The sequence below is a fragment of the Onychostoma macrolepis genome, chromosome 02, assembly GCF_012432095.1.
Source record: "Onychostoma macrolepis isolate SWU-2019 chromosome 02, ASM1243209v1, whole genome shotgun sequence".
Classification (NCBI taxonomy): Eukaryota; Metazoa; Chordata; class Actinopteri; order Cypriniformes; family Cyprinidae; genus Onychostoma; species Onychostoma macrolepis.
The window spans coordinates 20,111,312-20,130,339 of record NC_081156.1 but is presented as its reverse complement, the minus strand read 5'-3'; the positions used below and the strand labels follow the sequence as shown (position 1 = coordinate 20,130,339).

At 37.1% G+C, this 19,028-nt stretch overlaps 1 protein-coding gene across 1 annotated transcript in view; it reads right to left on the bottom strand.

Annotated features, from left to right (window-relative positions):
* The window catches only part of yes1 (YES proto-oncogene 1, Src family tyrosine kinase), a 33,011-nt gene that overhangs the window by 12,471 nt on the left and 1,512 nt on the right, over positions 1 to 19,028 (bottom strand). Inside the window, exons 2-4 of the mRNA XM_058746961.1 lie at positions 4,481 to 4,771; positions 1,216 to 1,315; positions 685 to 783 (exon numbers count right to left, since the gene is read on the bottom strand). Coding sequence (XP_058602944.1) covers positions 685 to 783; positions 1,216 to 1,315; positions 4,481 to 4,763 — 482 coding nt within the window. The 5' untranslated portion in view covers positions 4,764 to 4,771. The remainder of the gene's footprint in view (positions 1 to 684; positions 784 to 1,215; positions 1,316 to 4,480; positions 4,772 to 19,028) is intronic.

Genomic DNA, 19,028 nt, shown 5'->3' with positions numbered 1-19,028 from the left:
GTGTATCTTAAAGTGTATATGAAGGATTTCAAATTAGTTTTCATCTTGATATTTTCCAAAAAGTGATTTAAATCATTAAGGCATATTTCCACATTATTTTTACTAAATGAACACAGTGAAGAATGGCATTTAATCATGTTCATTCAATTTGAATTTCTATGAACCAATAAACACATCTATGCTATATTATGTATGAAGAAAGACTTTTACAAACAAATCACTGAAACAGACAATTTGAATAATTTGATTAACAAAAATGAACTGAACGTAAACCAAAAAATAAATTAAAAAAAATCTTTCATGAATGAATATGGTGATGAAATACTGGCTACATTTAGCAGACATTTTTGTCAAATCAAAAACTGAAATTAATACTGGTTAAAACATTTACAGAATGAAACATAGCAAAAAATAAAAGTAAATGCATGGGCAAAATAGTATAACTGAGAAAAAAGAGAGGAAAAGAGCAAGAGTAATGTGTGTGAGAGAGTAACACTGATAGAGAGACAGACAAAGTTTGTATCTGAAAAAGAGAGAGTCTTTTGTGTCGCAGTCACGCGTTTGTTGGTGTGTTTGTCAGCACCAGCGCTCTGGGCGTACGTGTGACCGGCCATCACGCTCTCTTAATTACGGCGTGAAGGGATGAGATGATTGGATAAGCACAGGAGGAGAGGAGTTACTTACTCTTCCGCTTGGATGGAGTCTGCAGGGGCCACGTAATTGCTGGGAATGTAGCCCTTCTGCCCCGTGTTGATGGAGCGAGCCTCCCACCAGTCTCCCTCTCTGTGGGCCGAAGCAAACGACAACCCAGTTATCAGGTTCACATCCTTCACCACAAACTGAGAACAATATAGCAACAAGCGTCTGCAGGCCATGTGATCAACAAAGTAAAAATGCAGGGAAGTGAAGGAATTTGAGGTGTATGATTAAAATGTCAGGGTTATTAGAGAGGGAACATTTTTAACTGTGAGCGTTTACTGAAAGCTAAACCTGGCTGGTGGATGAACAGATGGCCCATCATGGAACCGCATTAACCCAGACAGATTTCGCCCTCGATGAACTTGGAATACAATGATGGATTAAAAAAATGAAATAAATAAATCCCACCAAATTTAATTCCTGTAGCTGGATTATTTTACACATACATTTACATACACTCAAAATATGTCGCCCCAGGGTGGATATGGCCATACGAGCAAAAGCTGAGGAACTCACGTGTTGTTGATGATCTGAAATCTATCGCCTTTCTTGAAGGAGAGGTCATCTGATGTCCTGGCTTCATAATCGTATAAGGCCACGAAGAAAGTTACACCCCCTGCAAGAAAAATCGATTCGAATTGTGTAAAGACGCAAATCACAGGCTCAGACAAGCAACACGATAATAGTACGCTAATAGCTAGTTAGCTGCTCCCGAGTAACTTAATTTTTCATTTGAAATTGCTGCATCAGATGCTATTTCAGCCACATAATAGAGTTTAGTTAAGCATTTATAGACATGCTGAATGACGCATCCATTGATTTTTGTTCCCGGCTCGGTCGTCTCTGTAGTCAGTTATCATTAGCCAGCTCGCGCTTTGTCTTCACTACATCAACAACGGGATTTTCACCAGCATGGTTTATGGATGGCCCAGTAGAAAGAAGGAAGAGCCGAGATGGTTTTGAGTGGGAGGGAGGACAAAAGGAGCGGGTTGGATTAAACCTAAGCAGGCCCCCGAGACCAGATTATCCATTAGCGAAGAACAGAGGGCCGACCCGCTGATTACATCCGCTATGCCACACACAGATCTGCCAAGTCAAGAAGCCTAACGGGTATGACGTGTGCATGGGTGCTGGTGTTTCTTCTGTTTGGCTATTAAATCGGATCAGGTTTGAACCTGTTGGCAATGTGTTGACTATGAGTAATTAGGGTTGTTACAATAGCAAAACTGCAGTAGTCGATACCACTAAAATTTCTCAACAGCAGAAACTGCTCTATAGCAGTAATTGCAAATATGAATATATATGAAAAATACATTATCACTATTTGTTAATGTAACAGTTATAAACGCAATATATATTAAATATACATTCAAGTACAGAGTAATATTAATTAACTACATGTACTTACTATATGGTTAGGGTCAGGATTAGGGTTTGTCTTAGGGTTCCTTGCATTATGCATAATTTATTGTTATAATAATAGCAAGTACATAATAATAGTAAGTACATGTAGCATGTGTAACAAGGACACCTTAAAATAAAGTGTTACAATATATTATATATATATATATACATACACACACACACACACTACACAAGCTTATTCGATGTGTGTGTACATACACAAAAAATTATAGCATCTAAAAAATATTAAAAAAATACTCTAATTCAAACAAATTGAATGTAATATTTCTCAGTTAAGCAATCATTATTACATTTTTGCCAAGTAATAAAGTCAACAGGCAGCAATAAAAGCAACCAGCAGTTTTCTCATTTATTTTGTCAGCCTTGTTGATCAATATCAACATAATAGATAAGATTAGAGAGCCATAATAAACTGGCCTATTAGGTTGGAAGTAAATAGCAAAGACTAGATCTGAAATTGTGACACAAATTCAATGTTTATATTCATATACTGCCAAGACAGACAAGTTAATCTGGTTTATTTGCAAGGGTTGAGGTGCTAAGCTCAGTCAGAATACTTTGTATTACCAGTATTGTAGAAAGACTGGCTGCATTTTATTTTAGTACCGAGTACTGACATTTGGCATTCATGGATTATAACAGCATTATGTGAATATGGCTTCAAAAATGCCAGAAAGAATACATTTCTCTTCTATCCGCTCACTGACATTGACAAGATCTTAAAAACTCTCCGGATTTTCCCAAGAGACAATTTCCATCAGGCCACACTGAATTTATCAGATCAAATGTTGCCTGAAAAAGCAGATTCGTGAACAGCACTTGCCCTGTGATAAGACATGATGTGATAATTACACTATTTATAACTCTACTGAATAAAAACTGTGCCGTTCACAGAGTACACACAAAGATCGAATTATTTGGCTTTTCTGCTGTAGACACACATCGCATTTATACCCAGCCTCTTGGAGTTAGGGAGAGACAGACTTGGTATCAAGAGATCTCTTCACAGCACTGCCTGAAGCAGAAAAGAGAAATTACCACTGAACAAAGAGGAATAAATCACATTAGTTCCCCTCGCATTTATTTAGGCCTACTACAACTGCAGTTTGTAATTCTGATTTAATGAAACATACTGGATATATTGTTTTAGCGGTCTCATTTACATAACATCTGGCTTCCATGAACTCTGTCTTTCCAAAAAAGTGTTTACATATGCAAACAAAACACCAAACACAACCTTTATCCTCATGATGACCCTGAACTACTGAATCAGCTAGGGAGCTATAGATACCATATTTAATTTGACATGAAGAAATATATATTTTGAGTGCTGGGTAGATTACTTACAAACTGTAGTCCGTTACTGATCACAGATTACATGATGAACATTCTATTTAGGTTACGTAATCTAGGTTACTCATTTTAGGTAATGTATTCTGATTTCTGACTACTTTTTAGTCAAAATTAGTCACACAGAAATAAAGCAGTATGAACTGTTATTTCACAAAAGAAAGAGGACACATACCCTACTTATTCAGTCGAGTCGGTTTCGGTTTATTTGTAGTCACAGTATACATCACATTTAAAAAAAATTATAATTTCTATATTTTTTCCCCCATCAAAAATACGAGGGAGCTTGATCCCAAACAAAAACCATTATTTTTATGTCATACACAGAGCTTAAGTATCGAGACGAGACTTATGACAGACAAAATATGTTACTAAATAAATACACGATTGTGATAGCCTGATTGAGAAGCTGACGTCTGATTTCTTCAAGCGGTCGTATTTACCATGTTTACTATGGTACCGTGGCTAGCATGCATAGTCTTTGGTATCGCTTATAAATATTTCTGCCTTGTATGGTGATCATAACCCACATCGGATCTCAAACATAAGTTATTTCAAACACTTGCTGCTGTCTGAAAGAGAGTTTTGAGCTAAAATTATTTTGAAAATCTTTAATGTTGGGTGTTATAGCTGTTAACTAGGCTATATGAAATAATCCGCAGCGCTGATGCTCTCAGATGCAGAGAAACTCCGCCTGTGTTCATAACCACTCCTCTAGCCTCAGCTGGCACGCTTTGGCACAAGGTTTTCATCGGGCCAAAAAACCCTGGCCGTTGGCCTCGAGGAAGCACCGACGAGGCACAATCAAGCCCCGGAAGTGACTGTGGAAACACGACTGGCCCTGGTATGCACTAGCATGCCTGCTTTTGGCCCGAAAGTGGAAACACGGCTCATGAGGCCAGATCTGGTATCAGACATCTGATATGGTTTCTTAGGAATTCTTGTTTCCTTAGACAAAGCTACTTCACAGAGGTAAAGGCAGAGCTCTTATCAATCATCCACTCACCTGTGACGGCACCGGGGAAGGGACTGCTCACAGCAACAGTGGAGAAGGAAGAGGAGGCAGCTCCACCGAAGGGTGTGATGACGGAGGAGGAGCCACCAAACGGGGTGAGCCCAGTCGTGCGGCTGTTGTAGTTGTTGGTGGGGCCCTTCAGGGCAGGTGACTGGCCCATCTGAGTGGGGTCTGGTCCATAGAGACCCATGTGTGACCCAGGGGTGGGATTGGTGGGATCTGGTCGGTACTTCTGTGTAGGACCCTTGTCCTCTTTACTCTTGACACAGCCCATAGTCAAGCCTGTGGAGAGATGAGTTAATATTTACCAGCTCTCATGGCATTTTTGCAAAAGGAATGCAATCTTGACTTATAGCAATTGCAACCGTTTATGACTACAATCAAAATAATGTAAAACACGTCACATCAGACTGTTGAGATTCTCAGAGAGGCTCTTTGACACAATGGACCCTTTTCATAGACTGATGTGATGACGCATTTCCACATTGTTAAAATCATCAGAAACATGTCATATTATCAATGTTGAAAGGAGAAATAAATTTTTGTTTAACCGTGATGCTTTTTTAAAAGATTCTATCATAAGAACAGCATTTATTGAAATTTGTTTTAATTTTTTATTTATATGAAATAGAGCTGCAACAACTAATCAATAAATTGATTATAATTTGATTATAAATTGATTATGATTTTGACGATAATGAAAATAATCAATAAAATAATCAATTGATTAGCACGCATTTGCATGCTTTGCACAGATAACCTTTGCCGGTCATGTCACTTTACAGTACTGAATAATGCATTTCTATGGGCAAAATGCATACAGCATATAGCAGAGAGGTTTTCCTGAGCATGTAACTTTCTTTTCACATTTGTATCTTCATCTGTAAATGACAAAGTTGCAATTTATTTTCCATTTTGCTTGCAGGCTAATCATGAAAGCTAGTGGATCGCTGTAACTTCACGTTCTTCACTAACTGAACCCTGTCACATGTATGTGCATCAAACAGACGCCACACAATAGAATAGGACTGCAATAGTTCTGACTTTAAACATTTTGATCAAATATGCCTTGTTAGACAAACATGTGTTGCATTTAGAATTTTAAACCCAAGTAATTGTATTTTTATGAGAGCAGTAACAGTAAAGGGAAATAAAGGGAGTTAATGGACAATGCAATTAGATACATTTAATATATTTGTTTTCATAGCCTTCAAACTGCTAATTGTTTGGATGACAGCATGTGAAATAGCATTTTTAATAATGGATTAAAATGAATTATTTTTATAATAAAATGATTACATTTTAATAATATTATTTAGAATTTTAACCAGTGTTTTTAATTGAAGAAATATTCAACAGATTATTAATTAATCAAAACAATCTTTAGTTGCAGCACTAGTTTGAAAAATCTTTTCAGCATTAAATTTAATGGGTCCTGGATGGATAAAAGTATTCATTCCTTTCAAAAAATAAAATAAAATAAAATAATAATAAAAAACAAAAAACAAAACAGTCCTGCTCCCCAACTTGTGCTGTGTACATTTAAAATAAACAATAAGAATTAAAAAATATATAAATAAACAAAAATATTTGAAATAAATGCAAATAAAATGTTTCTGCTGCAATCAACCTCTCTATATTTTATATTCTTCAAAATACCTTCTTTTGCATACAAGTAGAGCAAAGTCATACTAACCCTTTAACCCATAACCCCAAGTATAAACCCAAGCAATAGTAATAAAAAGCTTGGACATCTCAGTGGTGGAGGCCGCAAAATCTCACAATCGTTCACTTGTTCTTCACATTTTAATTAACATTACACAATGCGGAATAAAAATGGACATAAAAACGTGTCAACCAAGGAATGTGTTTTTTTTACTATGGGGGAAACCTCAAATCAGATCTTGGCACAAGCATCTGCTTCCTGTTACTAGCCAAATTCAAAACTGCTTTCAACAGATTTGCTGTCATTCCGCAGCAACGCACATGTCAGAGTTAATCACACGGGCGTCTTTTGAGCAGCGCTGGGACACCGATCCACGTCCCTAACAACCCACACAAAAGTGTCAGGACGTGTTGACTGCTCCGTGTGGTCAATGTGATAGGAGGGCTTTACCCTCGCAGGCAGAGCTCCAGAGAGATGACAGTATAATCTCCAGATGCCCCGTCCCTGCTTGTGTTTCTGCCATGCCTCTTTGCCTGGGCTGCACTCGGCACAACGTAGGCACACATGTGCAGGGGAATGAGGAATACGATGCGTGGCCTTGAAGGAACAGGTGGCCCTGAGAGGAGCGTTACAAGACACAGCAGGGCCACCGCACAGGGAACACCGATAGCTGGGAGAAACAGACGATGACAGACAAGAACATACAGAGTGCAACAGTCGGTTTGGAAGTAAAAATCACATTAATTTCCTCCATAGGGGAATTTATAGAAAGACCAACTGGGAGCTACAAGCTTATTGATTAGAGTAATACGTAGGGCCATATGATTTGTACGATGCGGAAAATGAGGTGGTAATCGTAGAATACAGTCATAAAAACAGAATTTACTGTATAACGCAGAACGTCATGGAATTTGCCAGTTTTTGGATGGATAAATCAAAAGTAGGTCAATACACTTGAATCAAAATTCAAAACGCAATATGGATTAGTGTCTGTATGCATTAAACCACAAAAAGTCTATTTAAATATAAATCCTGCATGTCTCTGTGTGAATGAATAGCGCAGACGTGTAGTTTCGTTTACTACACATACTAAAGCGTGCGTGACACTTGTGGTGTTTTTAGCTTCTCAATATAGGAGTACATAATCTCTAAACAAACTGCTCTGAGAGTCACTTACTATTACTACTACTATAAAATTATTATTACAACTATTCTTTTTATTAAAACATTATTCTTTAAGAAATGTTTACCAGAATTATTTTTTTTTAACCAGAATTTATTTCGCAGAAAAGTTTAACAACATAGTATTTCTGGGAAAATAAATAAATAAAAGATTTAAAAAAAAAAAAATTAATTAATTAATTAGAAATGCTTTTGATTATTAAAATCTAATAATACTAAAAGAAACTGAAATGGAGTGCAGAAAAGTAATTGACAACAGAATTTGGTAAAAATAAAACTGAATTTGGGAAAAAATAAGATAAAACATTTCATAGGACCTTAAATGTAATTTGTGTTACACTTAATAAATTGCTTTAAATTGTGCAAGTTTCATGATTTCAATAATTAGAAATGTTTCTTTTATTAATAAAATTTAATTCTATAAAAATTAAAATGGAAAAAAGAGAATTTAGAAAAAAATAAAACTGATTTCATAGGGCCCTAGTATATGCTTTTGTTAAAGCCAACAGGCATCATTGTATATCCACTTTTTTTAAACAACCATGTTCAACAGTAAAGTTCCCGGTGAAAATCTACCAATCAGAGAATAAAACAAGGGACTAGTACAAAAAGAACCGTTTAGTATTCGTACGCACTGAAACAAATTATTATAATTTTATTTCCAAGGGCATTTTTTTTTTTTTTTACATTTGTATGGTCAATTTTTAAAGTTAGCTTTTATAATTACCATTATTAATTGTATCTATGTTGTTTTTAAAGTCAAATACTTAAATTAAACCAATTACAATTAACCAGAATATTTTAAACTGTTACCAATAACAACAAAGTATTTAAAGGGGTGGTTGACTGGTTTTTTTCTAGGCTTGATTGTGTTTTAGGGGGTGCAGTCTAACGTGTTAATGTTTCATTTTTAAAAAACACATTATTTTTCACATAATTTACCTTTATTCCATGCCGCTCTGTCCCTTCTCCTCTAAACGCGCTGATCATTTCCTGGTTTTATGAAGCCTCTCCCTCAGAAATACACAATGGGCTCAGATTGGTTAGCTGGTCCAGTGTGTTGTGATTGGCTAAACCGCCTCTAGTGCGCATCTAAACGTCCCGCCCCTCAGCTCAGCGACATGTGCTCTGGTTGTATTGTAAACAATGGTGTCGTCAATATTGCTTATCAATTTGAGCCCGATTGAGACGCAGAGGATATTAGTGAAGAGGATCACGCAGAACCTGTGCAAGCACGGCTTTTAATGGTATGCATTTTGTTTGTTGTTGTCTCATACTTTTAGATATGCTGTTATTTGTAAGTGCTACTGCTTCTGTTAGCTTTTAATATATGGTTTTATCCTGATTAAAGCTTTAATACAGTACAGCAACCACACGCATGTCCATGTTTAACGCTTGTCATAGCTGTGTGAAAATAAGTGTATAAATGGAACATTTCATTGTTGGAGAGAGAGAGAGAGAGAGAGAGAGAGAGAGAGAGAGAGAGAGAGAGAGAGAGAGAGAGAGAGAGAGAGAGAGAGAGAGAGAGAGAGAGAGAGAGATGCAGACTGCAGAGCAGGGTGACGAGGAACAGGATTGAGAACCGCTGCTTTAGAACATGATTTTGAAACTTGTGAATCCATTAGAATCGTTAGAAGACAGAATCGTGATTCATATATGAATAGATTTTTACGTGCACCCCTAGTTTTCTCTTCCTCTTCCCTAAAGCAGCGCAGCATGGCCTCGCCCCCTTTGTTGCGTGTTACCGGAGGCGGGGTTTATCTGGGTTTGTGACGTAACGGACCCGGGAAGTAACTCGTTGTAGTCCCTTACCAGTCGTTTTTGTAGGCATTAAAATGCCAGAATTTTAAAAGACGATATCTCCGTTTGCATTGAACTTTCAGCGCCGCAACTTTGCAGATATTGTTTATGCTCAAACAGCAACATAACACACTAACTAATGTTAAAAAAGTGAAAATCGCAATCAACCACCCCTTTAAAATTGTATATAAATTCACATTTAAAAAACTCATTACAGGTTAGGGCTGCAATATTATGAGAAAAATGGTCAATTATTGAAGCTGCAAAATGAATCTCTTACTTTCATCTTTTCTGCACTCTGTTGTTTAGAATGAAGAGAATTTACGAGTGCACAGAATTCAATGAGTGCATGCACAAAACTCCAGTGTTTTCAGTGCTGAAAATTGAAATGCCTCCGATTTGCCATTGCATTCAAAATCTCAACAGAAATTTGTGTAATTGGTTATAAAGCTCAATGCTGCAAAAAACAATCTGATGCAATGTGCACAGCCCTAAAATGCAATCCTGCAAATTGACTTTTCATGAATTTTTACATTTCATTATAATCGTAATAGATTTAACTTGTGCAGAAGCTATTTTTGCCCCTTTATCTTGAATTTGTTTTTCAATTCATTTTTGCCACAAGCCCCCATTATAGCTTCATAGCTGCCTGATTCGGTTCATGGCTTGTAACTCTTAATTCTCAAGAAAAAATAAACATAATTCCGTGCAATCTTAGTTTTGGATGCGTAGCTGAGATTCACTAAGTAACATCACTTTCAAATAAAGGATCCGCACTTGCTGTATCTTAATAAATTGTAGTTTCTTCTTATTTCGAGATAGAGCAATCAACAATCAGATGTTCAAACTACTTCTGTGACTCATACCATGATGTAACTCTTAATTGAAAACTTTTTAAAAATCCCTATGGGCAAAATCCTTACATAACCAGGGCTACCAAAAAAGTGGGTGGCCACTGTTGAACTTTATAGAAGGGAGTATTTCAGGGTTTGAAAAATGAAAAATTCAAGCTAAACACAGCACTGAAGAGTGGTTGAGCTTGACTGTTTGAGTGTGAGCTTGAGTGCTTTAAGTGGACTGAACATGTCCCGACACGTGAGCTGTATCCGCCCCCTTGACCCTGTGAGGAAACATCTAGAAAGGTGTCACCTCCTCAGGACAGGATAAGCCAATGACGGGTGCTTGTAAACACGCCAGCATGGGCTTTAATCAATCCCAGCTCTGAGAAGCGGTGGACAGGAAGTAACAGGAGAAAGATCTGATCTCTGATGGAGTCATATAAAGCTTAGCACTACATCATCTGCTTCTAATACCCATAATACAATTTCAAAGACTGGGCCTGAGGGGACTGCGGCATCCTTTCAATGAGGAGAACATTTATATACTCCTGACAAATGAGCTTCAATCAATTCAACCTTGACCTCTGCTAGAATCTTCAAGCCTAAGAATCGTTTTCATCTGACCTACACTGAGAGCAAGCGACACGATGCCAGTAAAACTACACTGCTCCCATTATAAATTTCAATAGTGACGTCACATGCCTGCAGTGGACAACGATTTGTAGAGCGTGACGGGAGCTATTTAGTTTTGTAGCATCACTCTGTGCCATTTGCTCTAAATGTGGACACAGTGTAAAATGACAATGTTGTTGGATTCAGACTAATAATGGAGAAGCAAGCATGTGGCCTCTGAGCACAATCTAAGCTTTGTAAGAGAGCTGCTTAGTGCTCAGTGTGTGACAAGCACGCAGAACTGATGGAGTGGCTGAGAGTGGGGTTGTCATGAGATCAAAACTTCTGCAGCCAATACCAGTAAAATTTCAATTCCCAATTTTGATACCCCTCCTATATCTAAAAAAAATATAGGGCACAAAATGTTCAAACAATATATATTCTGCACTTACACTGCAAAACCTAATACACCCATCTGATATAATGACATGCATCCAATTTCTGTCCCACCAACTTACAATTACATAAGATTTAAGTCAATTGCTCCCCTCTCCCCTCATGTACTTCTAGAGATTATCATATTGTAAAGAGCACAGATCAACACCACCACAAGTACTTGTTTGGGGCAGGGTGGGTCTGCTGTTAAGAAAGCTCTTTATTTGAAAAGCAGCATGAGTGACAGAGATTGACAGGAGAGCATATGTCAGCAAATGGGTGAAAGAGAGACAGAGGATTGGAAGAGAAAAGGCTGAGACAAAGTACTACGCAGATGTGAGGATTATTGGCAAACAATGGGAGGTCTGTGCCTATAGAAGGTTGAAAGAGCATTAACAGTGTGTACACATCAGTGACACGGACGGATGAGCCCTATTCTCTATGCTTGGATGAGCTCTGCACTGTACATCCATATACATTTTCACACACGCAAAGCTTGTCTGAAAGCGGTGCAAGCTGGGTCATACACTCAAAACTATTAACTGAACACATTAAGTCACTAAAACTTGCTCAGCAAATAGGGTTGGGACAACAAGCATTTACGAGAATTTGTATGATAAGACTTGTTATAGTTCTTGCATATCATTGCTCTTTTGTTGATTTTGATTGCTTCCATTTGTCCTTATTTGTAAGTCGCTTTGGATAAAAGCATCTGCTAAATAACTAAATGTAAGTGTAAATGTAAAGAGAAAGCTAGGAGGTCAAGGAACATATAGGCTGTGTTTACACTTGGTATTAAAATATGATTTTGTTAATCTGATCACAAGAGAACACAAGTGAACTCCTTTTGCGTTCTTATGTAAATTGCGCAAGCTTATTTCGCAATATCAGACTGAAAAATCAGATAGCAGGTGGCTAAAAGTGGACAAAAGAGACTGATCAAAACACAAGGCGTAAACAGGAATGTGTCTCCCTGTTCTACTTGTGATGCGATTGACCAGAATGCAGTCTTATTGACCTTTAGTCATTTCCTCTGTTCTCTGTCCCCAACACTACCGCAGGATGGAAGCTTAGGCTCATTATGAGCTTTAAGGGTTATTTAGTGCTCTGTTTAGGCTAACCGCAGTGCAAAAGACCTGGATCCGGGCCACAGTGCGAGTGTGTGTGGGCTTCCTCGTTTCAAATCCCCTGATCTAAGTCTTGAAGGTATCTAATCTTTCTAGTTGCACTGTCTAATCTTCTAGAGGACAGCAAGGCCCCCGATGGCACTGAGACAGACCCGGACCACACCAACCATGCAAGGTCATTGATGCATGTGGACATTGTAAAATAATTCATAAAAGAATGATAGCAGTACAAGACGAAAAAGATTTCCTGTGCCCTATATCTGAAACGTGAAAAAGGCACATGGTCGAGCATGTCTACTTCGCTGCCCTTCAATTCTCAAATCCACACTCTCAAATCCATATCTGATCTTTCAAGTTGTGCACAACACAAAGCGCCAACAGGGAAATCCTGGGTTTATTGAGGGACACTTGGGTATGTGAAATGTGTCTTCAAAAAAAAACAAAAAACAAAAACAAATCACCAAACTATAGATTGCTTGAATGGGGAATTTTTTATTTGTGTAAAATAAATAGAATAAAAAAAAAAATTCACTCTGCTATCAGTGATTCTGAAAAAAAGAAAACTATTTAAGATTTTAAAAATGGGGGGAAACTAAAGTAGTGTTTTGCTTATTCACATTACATACTAACAACCTAAGTAAGGCGCTCTGATAGGTTAAATTTCTTGAACCACAATGACATTACTTCTTATAGGCCTAATGCTTTGCTGTCTGTGCCACTGAAAAGCAGCAGCGCCTCAGGGTTTATCCTTTATAGTTATCCATTACAAAGACCTTTAAAGTCAGTCAGTGAGGTCAGGCAAAGGGTCATAAATCTCATTGACCGTGCCCAGTTGTTATAGGTCACACATCTGTTAGGCGGTGTAAATCAACCCAAACTGATTAGCAGGTTGGCCACTTGAGCTCTAAGAACTGAACAGCTGAACAACCGAACAAATGGCCGAGACATATTAAAAGAAATATCAAATGGCCCTCATAATTACAGCAATATAAATAGCTGCTGAAACATGTGACTAGGCAACGACAATAGAACATAATGAACTCTACCAGGTTAATGGGAATTGAAATCAAACTAAATCAAATTCAGTTAGGTTGGATTACAAAAGGTTCCTGAAGCTTTCATTCATCCACCGACTGATCCAGCTGGGCCTGTCAGGGTTGAGGGAATGCATAGAGGATTTTTTTTTTTTTTTTAACTTAATACTTTTTAGCAAGGATGCATTAAATTAAATCAAAAGTTCCAGTAAAAACATTGATAATGTTACAAAAGATTTCTATTTGAAATAAATGCTGTTCTTTTCAATGTTTAACAATCCTAATAAAAATGTACCACAGTTTCCACAAAAATATCAGGACATTGAAAACTGGAGTAATGCAGAAAATTCAGCTTTGCCATCACAAGAAAAAAAAAAAGTTTTAAAATAAATCAAAACAGAAAACAGTTATTTTTAATTTGTAATCATATTTTACAAATACGAAATACGATCTTGGTAAGCACCTAAAGACATTGTTTTTGCGCGTAGGACTAGTTTCTTATGCATCTCATCCAATGCCTACCTTGCAATTCCAAAACGCTGTAATTTGTCTTTTTTATCTTATTGTTTACTACATTTATTTGATTTGTCAGTGTCATTGTGGGTTTTGGTTCTTTTGCTGTTGTAGGTATAAGGACCTTTGAAATAACTGAAATCATTTGGCGAATCGACATGTAATACAGTCGAGATCTGCCTGGAACTACTTTAGCACTGCGTTTCCCTGAAAATAATTGCACATCTTAGAACATTTGTCAGCCAATCAGACTCAAGAAATCAACAAGCTTGTAAAATATAAATAAATTTAAATGACCCCAAACTTTTAAATGGTTGCATACAAAAGCAGCTTGGGACTATGGGACTAAAATCATTCATGCCTTTCCCTCTTTACCAGTGACGTCATGTAATGACACGTCCTTTCCTTCCGCTGTAAATCATATTACACACCGATCCTTTGACCCACATTCTAATCAAAGTAAGAGATATGAACGCTCTAATTATGGGATGTCTCATTATCCTCTCAGCGCTGATGAGAGCCACGAAAAGCGCTCTGTTAGAAACGTCAATTCCTCTGCTCCAGTGAGTGCATGACTGGAGAGAGTGAGCTGACACGGCCGCGTGTCCTCGCTCAGGGCGGCTGTACGGTGACATGGTTAGTGATGGTCAGACACATTTGCACACAGCCCTGATTAAACAGTCAGAGCATCAGAATGCCACATAACATGAAACACAGGGCCTCATGCCAGCGCTAGTCAGATCAAATGGATTAAGGGCAGAAAATCAACAGCTCTGCAGAGATCCATGCGTGTTGTTTGAATGTATGCTTACTTCAGTGTCTGCAGTGGTACGTGTCTCAGGTCTTGATCACTGCGCTAACAATGACTGGGATTTCATATTGCATCACCTGAAGCGTGAGTGCTACTGAAGGTGATACCTTCTCCGATCTAAAATATGTAAATTAGTTCACCCAAAAATGGAAACTCTGTCATTGGGTGCATCTCATTTCTTATTTGTGCATCCTTGTTTCCTTTGCTTGCGTCTTAGCTCCACTACCCTTAGGATGCAAGAGAAGGACGCAAGGAAAGAAAATTAAGATGGAGGAATCAAAACTGTTTTTGGTATATTGGAATATTTGTGATCACTTCAAAGCATCATCTGCTGCGCTCAAGGGATCTACCCTTAAAGGGATATTTCACCCAAAAATAAAAATTCTGTCATTAATTACTCACCCTTATGTCCCAAACTAGGAATGCACGATATTATCGGACCGATATTGGAATCGGCCGATAATTGCTTTAAAATGTAAATATCAGCCCGATATGTAAAATTATCCCGATATGTCTCGCCGATAAGAGGAATACATTAACTCACATGTGCTCAGGGTGTGCTAGCGATTAGATCACATCAGCAGTGTGGCTCATTCTTGAAGCAAAGTTTTGCCTGAATGATGATTAGATTCACTGTTTTGGATTGTTGCACTTAAACTGAGAATGCACGTACAGAATGATGCGTTTGATGTATGATAGAGTAAACAGTAAAAGCACATGCAGCAGTCCCAATGCCCGCTCAGTAAGGAGTTTTAATTCTGTAGGGGGCGCTGTTGGCCTACTTCTAATAAAATGAAAGTAAAATACACAAATAACATTTAGACTGTGTTTCTGATTAAATAAAGCAGTAATTGATGTCATAAAATCATGAGTATGTTTTGATTTAAAGGTCAGAAGCTATAGCTTACATGAAAAAAAAAACCCAACAAAAAAAAAAAAAACATGACACTTGTAAATTAAATAATTCTATATACTGATTTATTCATTAATGTGTAATGTTATATTTTTTAAAGAAATGATCTTCAATGTACTGTCATTATAAAATAACTTCATTATTATTTATTTAATTCTAACAAATAAGTTCTTGTTAAAAATTAACCAAAATTAAAAAAATTATATGCTTATAATTTCCACACAGGAGAGACTTGGTGTTGTTTCCAAACAAAAGGAAATATCTCCGTATCGGCATCGGCTATCAGCCAAAAAGAAGTTCAGTGCATCCCTATCCCAAACCCATAAGCCTTTTGTTCATCTTTAGAACACAAATTAAGGTTGTTGAAATCCGAGAGCTTTCTGACCCTGCATAGACAGCAAAGCAACTTTTGATTTCTTTGCACACAAAAAGTATTTATAAAAGTATAGCTTCTTAAAATTAAGATTGAATTACTGAGGTCACATGGATTATTTTAACAATGTTCTTTCTGGGCCTTGAACGTGCTAGTTCCATTGCTGTATATGCAGGGTCAGAAAGCTCTCGGATTTCATCAAAAATATCTTCATTTGTGCTCTGAAAATGAACAAAGGTCTTATGGATTTGGAACGACATGAGGGTGAGTAATTAATGACAGAATTTACATTTTTGGGTGAACTATCCCTAAGTTGTTGAAGTTTGGTTATTTAAGAAATTAATTACATAGATTAATAGATCAAGATGCCTTGTTAAAACATGTTAAATGCATGGTCTATGTAAAATCACAAAGGTAGAACAAATTCAAACTGTGACATATGAAAGGGGAAAATATGATAAGGAGAATTTATGCATGTGTCAGTTTTTTCCGCATAGAATTCAACTGTGTATCTAGCTCTTTCAGAAGCTTTCTCACTCCTTATTCAATTGCAATTAGACAATTGAGATGTCCTTCAAGATACTTCAAGAACTATGATATCGAATATGGGTCACAGGCTCGACAAATGAGGAAATGAGGAAGCAACAATTTGAGTATTGAGAAGTACCCATATCATGTTGTTCCAAACCTGTATGACTTTTTCTTCTATGGAACACAAAAGTAGATGGTTTGAAGAATGTTTCACCCATTTTTGTTCATACAATGAAAGTCATTTTCACTTTCATTGTATTGACAAAAAAAACTGTATGTTAAGTAAAACAAAGACAGTCATGCAGGTTTGGAACAACATGAGGGCAAGAAAATGATGCGCTTTTTAGTGAACCATCTCTAACTATAAATATGTGTGAACTAAGTAACAAATGGATACATCACCTTCATCATTATAATCAAATCGACAAGGAAATGGGGAGGTGACTTCTGATTTTTGGCAGAAAGCAGGCAGGTGGGTTGATCCGCCCACCTGAGTGAAATCTGCTCGTTCAAAGCAGGCCGTCCCAGCAATGCATAACATTGGTTGCATAACCAATGATACAAGTCTGATCTTGTACATATCTGTTGTATTCCATGTCCACCCAACACATGCACAAACAACAATGCAACCAGGAAATGGCCATGAATTTAAAAGTGAAACCTGCACTTTTTTGCATTAAACTTAAAAAAAAAAATCTGCTACTTCTTGATCCCAAACTATCTCTGAATCTCAACTCAAATCCTCATCCTAAGGTAACACGTTCTTCACGTTGAAAACGCTGTGTTAGTAAATACAGAGCTTGGCTGAGCTGACTGCTGAACATTAAGTGTAACACTGTAGTTGCTCTGGCAGACTCACAGCACTGCGGAATGGCCTAATCACCATGGCATTCTGCTGCTGCTGCCAATCAGAGCCAAGCAAGGAGGGGGACAAACTTCCTTCCGAGTCCATTCATACCACAAAAGCCACCTGCTGTGCCTGTCAAAGGCTGGAGCAAAGGGTGAGGGAGGACAGAAAAAGATGGACATGAGGGATGTATAGACCCATAACCACCATAGTCAACCCCCTTCTACCCCTGCCAGAATCATGAATATACATAGGTACTTCTTTGGCATAGACAAGAGATTAGTGATCGACCAATATAGATTTTTTTATAACCGATACCAATTATTTGCATGTTTATGTGCCCGATAACCGATATGCAGAACCGATATTTATTTACTGTTATAAAGTAAATAAATAACTGAGTGAAGTAAGTCCATACTTCACTTTGGTTTTTCCTCCTTTCAGTCATCTTAAAAAAAAAAAAAAGGTTGAAAATTAAGTCTTTCGTGTTAAATTTAATCGTAATATTTGTTGTAAATTTAACCATATTACAACAATAAAAACATTTTATTTATAAAGGCATCAGCGGCAACACTGATTTTAACAATAAGCAAAATAAATGTAGAATGTCTCATTTTCAAATGGAGAAAATAAAGGACAGGAGTCATAACTTCATTTTAAACTACAGTTTTAGGTTTATAAGCTGTTTAATAGGCTAAAGAGTGAAGACTTCACGAGACTAATGATGAGCATAGACAACAGAGAGAGAATTAAATGCAGCACTTTTATTTCCAACATGCGTTCATTCATGGCTGCATATTTAATTCAGGCAAAGTTACGTCTTTATTGGGACAGACGGACGGATTATGTTACGTGACTCTGTCTCTATTTCTATTGCATTAATGGCGGTTGTGTTAAATAAAGTTTACTAACTACAGCAAATCAAGTACCTGTGCACACCGTTGTTGTTGTCGTCTCGTCTCCCCTCACACGCGCTGCAATGACGATCCTGCGCGCAATTCTCAAAACACCCTCAAGATGGCGTCATTTATCAGTGAATCCGATATTACAAAACCGATATCCGATTATGGAAAAATGCTTAAATATTGGGAAAAATATCGGTAAATCGATATATCGGTCAATCTCTACAAGAGAGTGTTTGTAGTCTATGTAATACTACTTTTAACCCCGTCAAATAACATCCTGCTCTGCATATTAGTAATTAAATGGCACAGAAATGGCTTCAGAATCACAATGATCATGTCATTCTATGTACACAGTCTTGAGGCTAAAATCCCTTATCTTATAACATTTAAATGGCCTTCCCAGTGATTGATGTGTGTGTGTGTGTGTGTATAAAGGGTCATAAAGGGACATGGAGTGTAGACAGTTCCTGAGCTGAGAGTGGGAATCTTCGAAATTAAACCAACAAGTTAATCATCTCTGTGGTATATATTGGTTAAACTGGGGATTTTCTGGTTTCAGGTCCTGGTTTTTGTGAAAAAATAAATAAAATCAACAGAATCTTTACTGTTATTTCTGTCAGGGTTGTCAATAATTCTTGCTGATCTTGAGTATAAAATCAGCATATTAGAATGATTTCTGAAGGATCATGTGACACTTAAGACTGGAGTAATGGCTGCTGAAAATTCAGCTTTTGCGTCACAAGAATTAGCCAACATTGTGAAATACTGCAATATAAAACAACATATTACAATATAAAACAAAATTTAAAACTGTAATAATACTTAACTATATTACTGGTTTACTTTATTAAACAAACAATCTTGCTGAACATAAGACACTTTCAAAAATATTACAGTAAAATAAAGTTAAATACAAAAGTGATATGATTTTTTATAATATTACATAGAGAG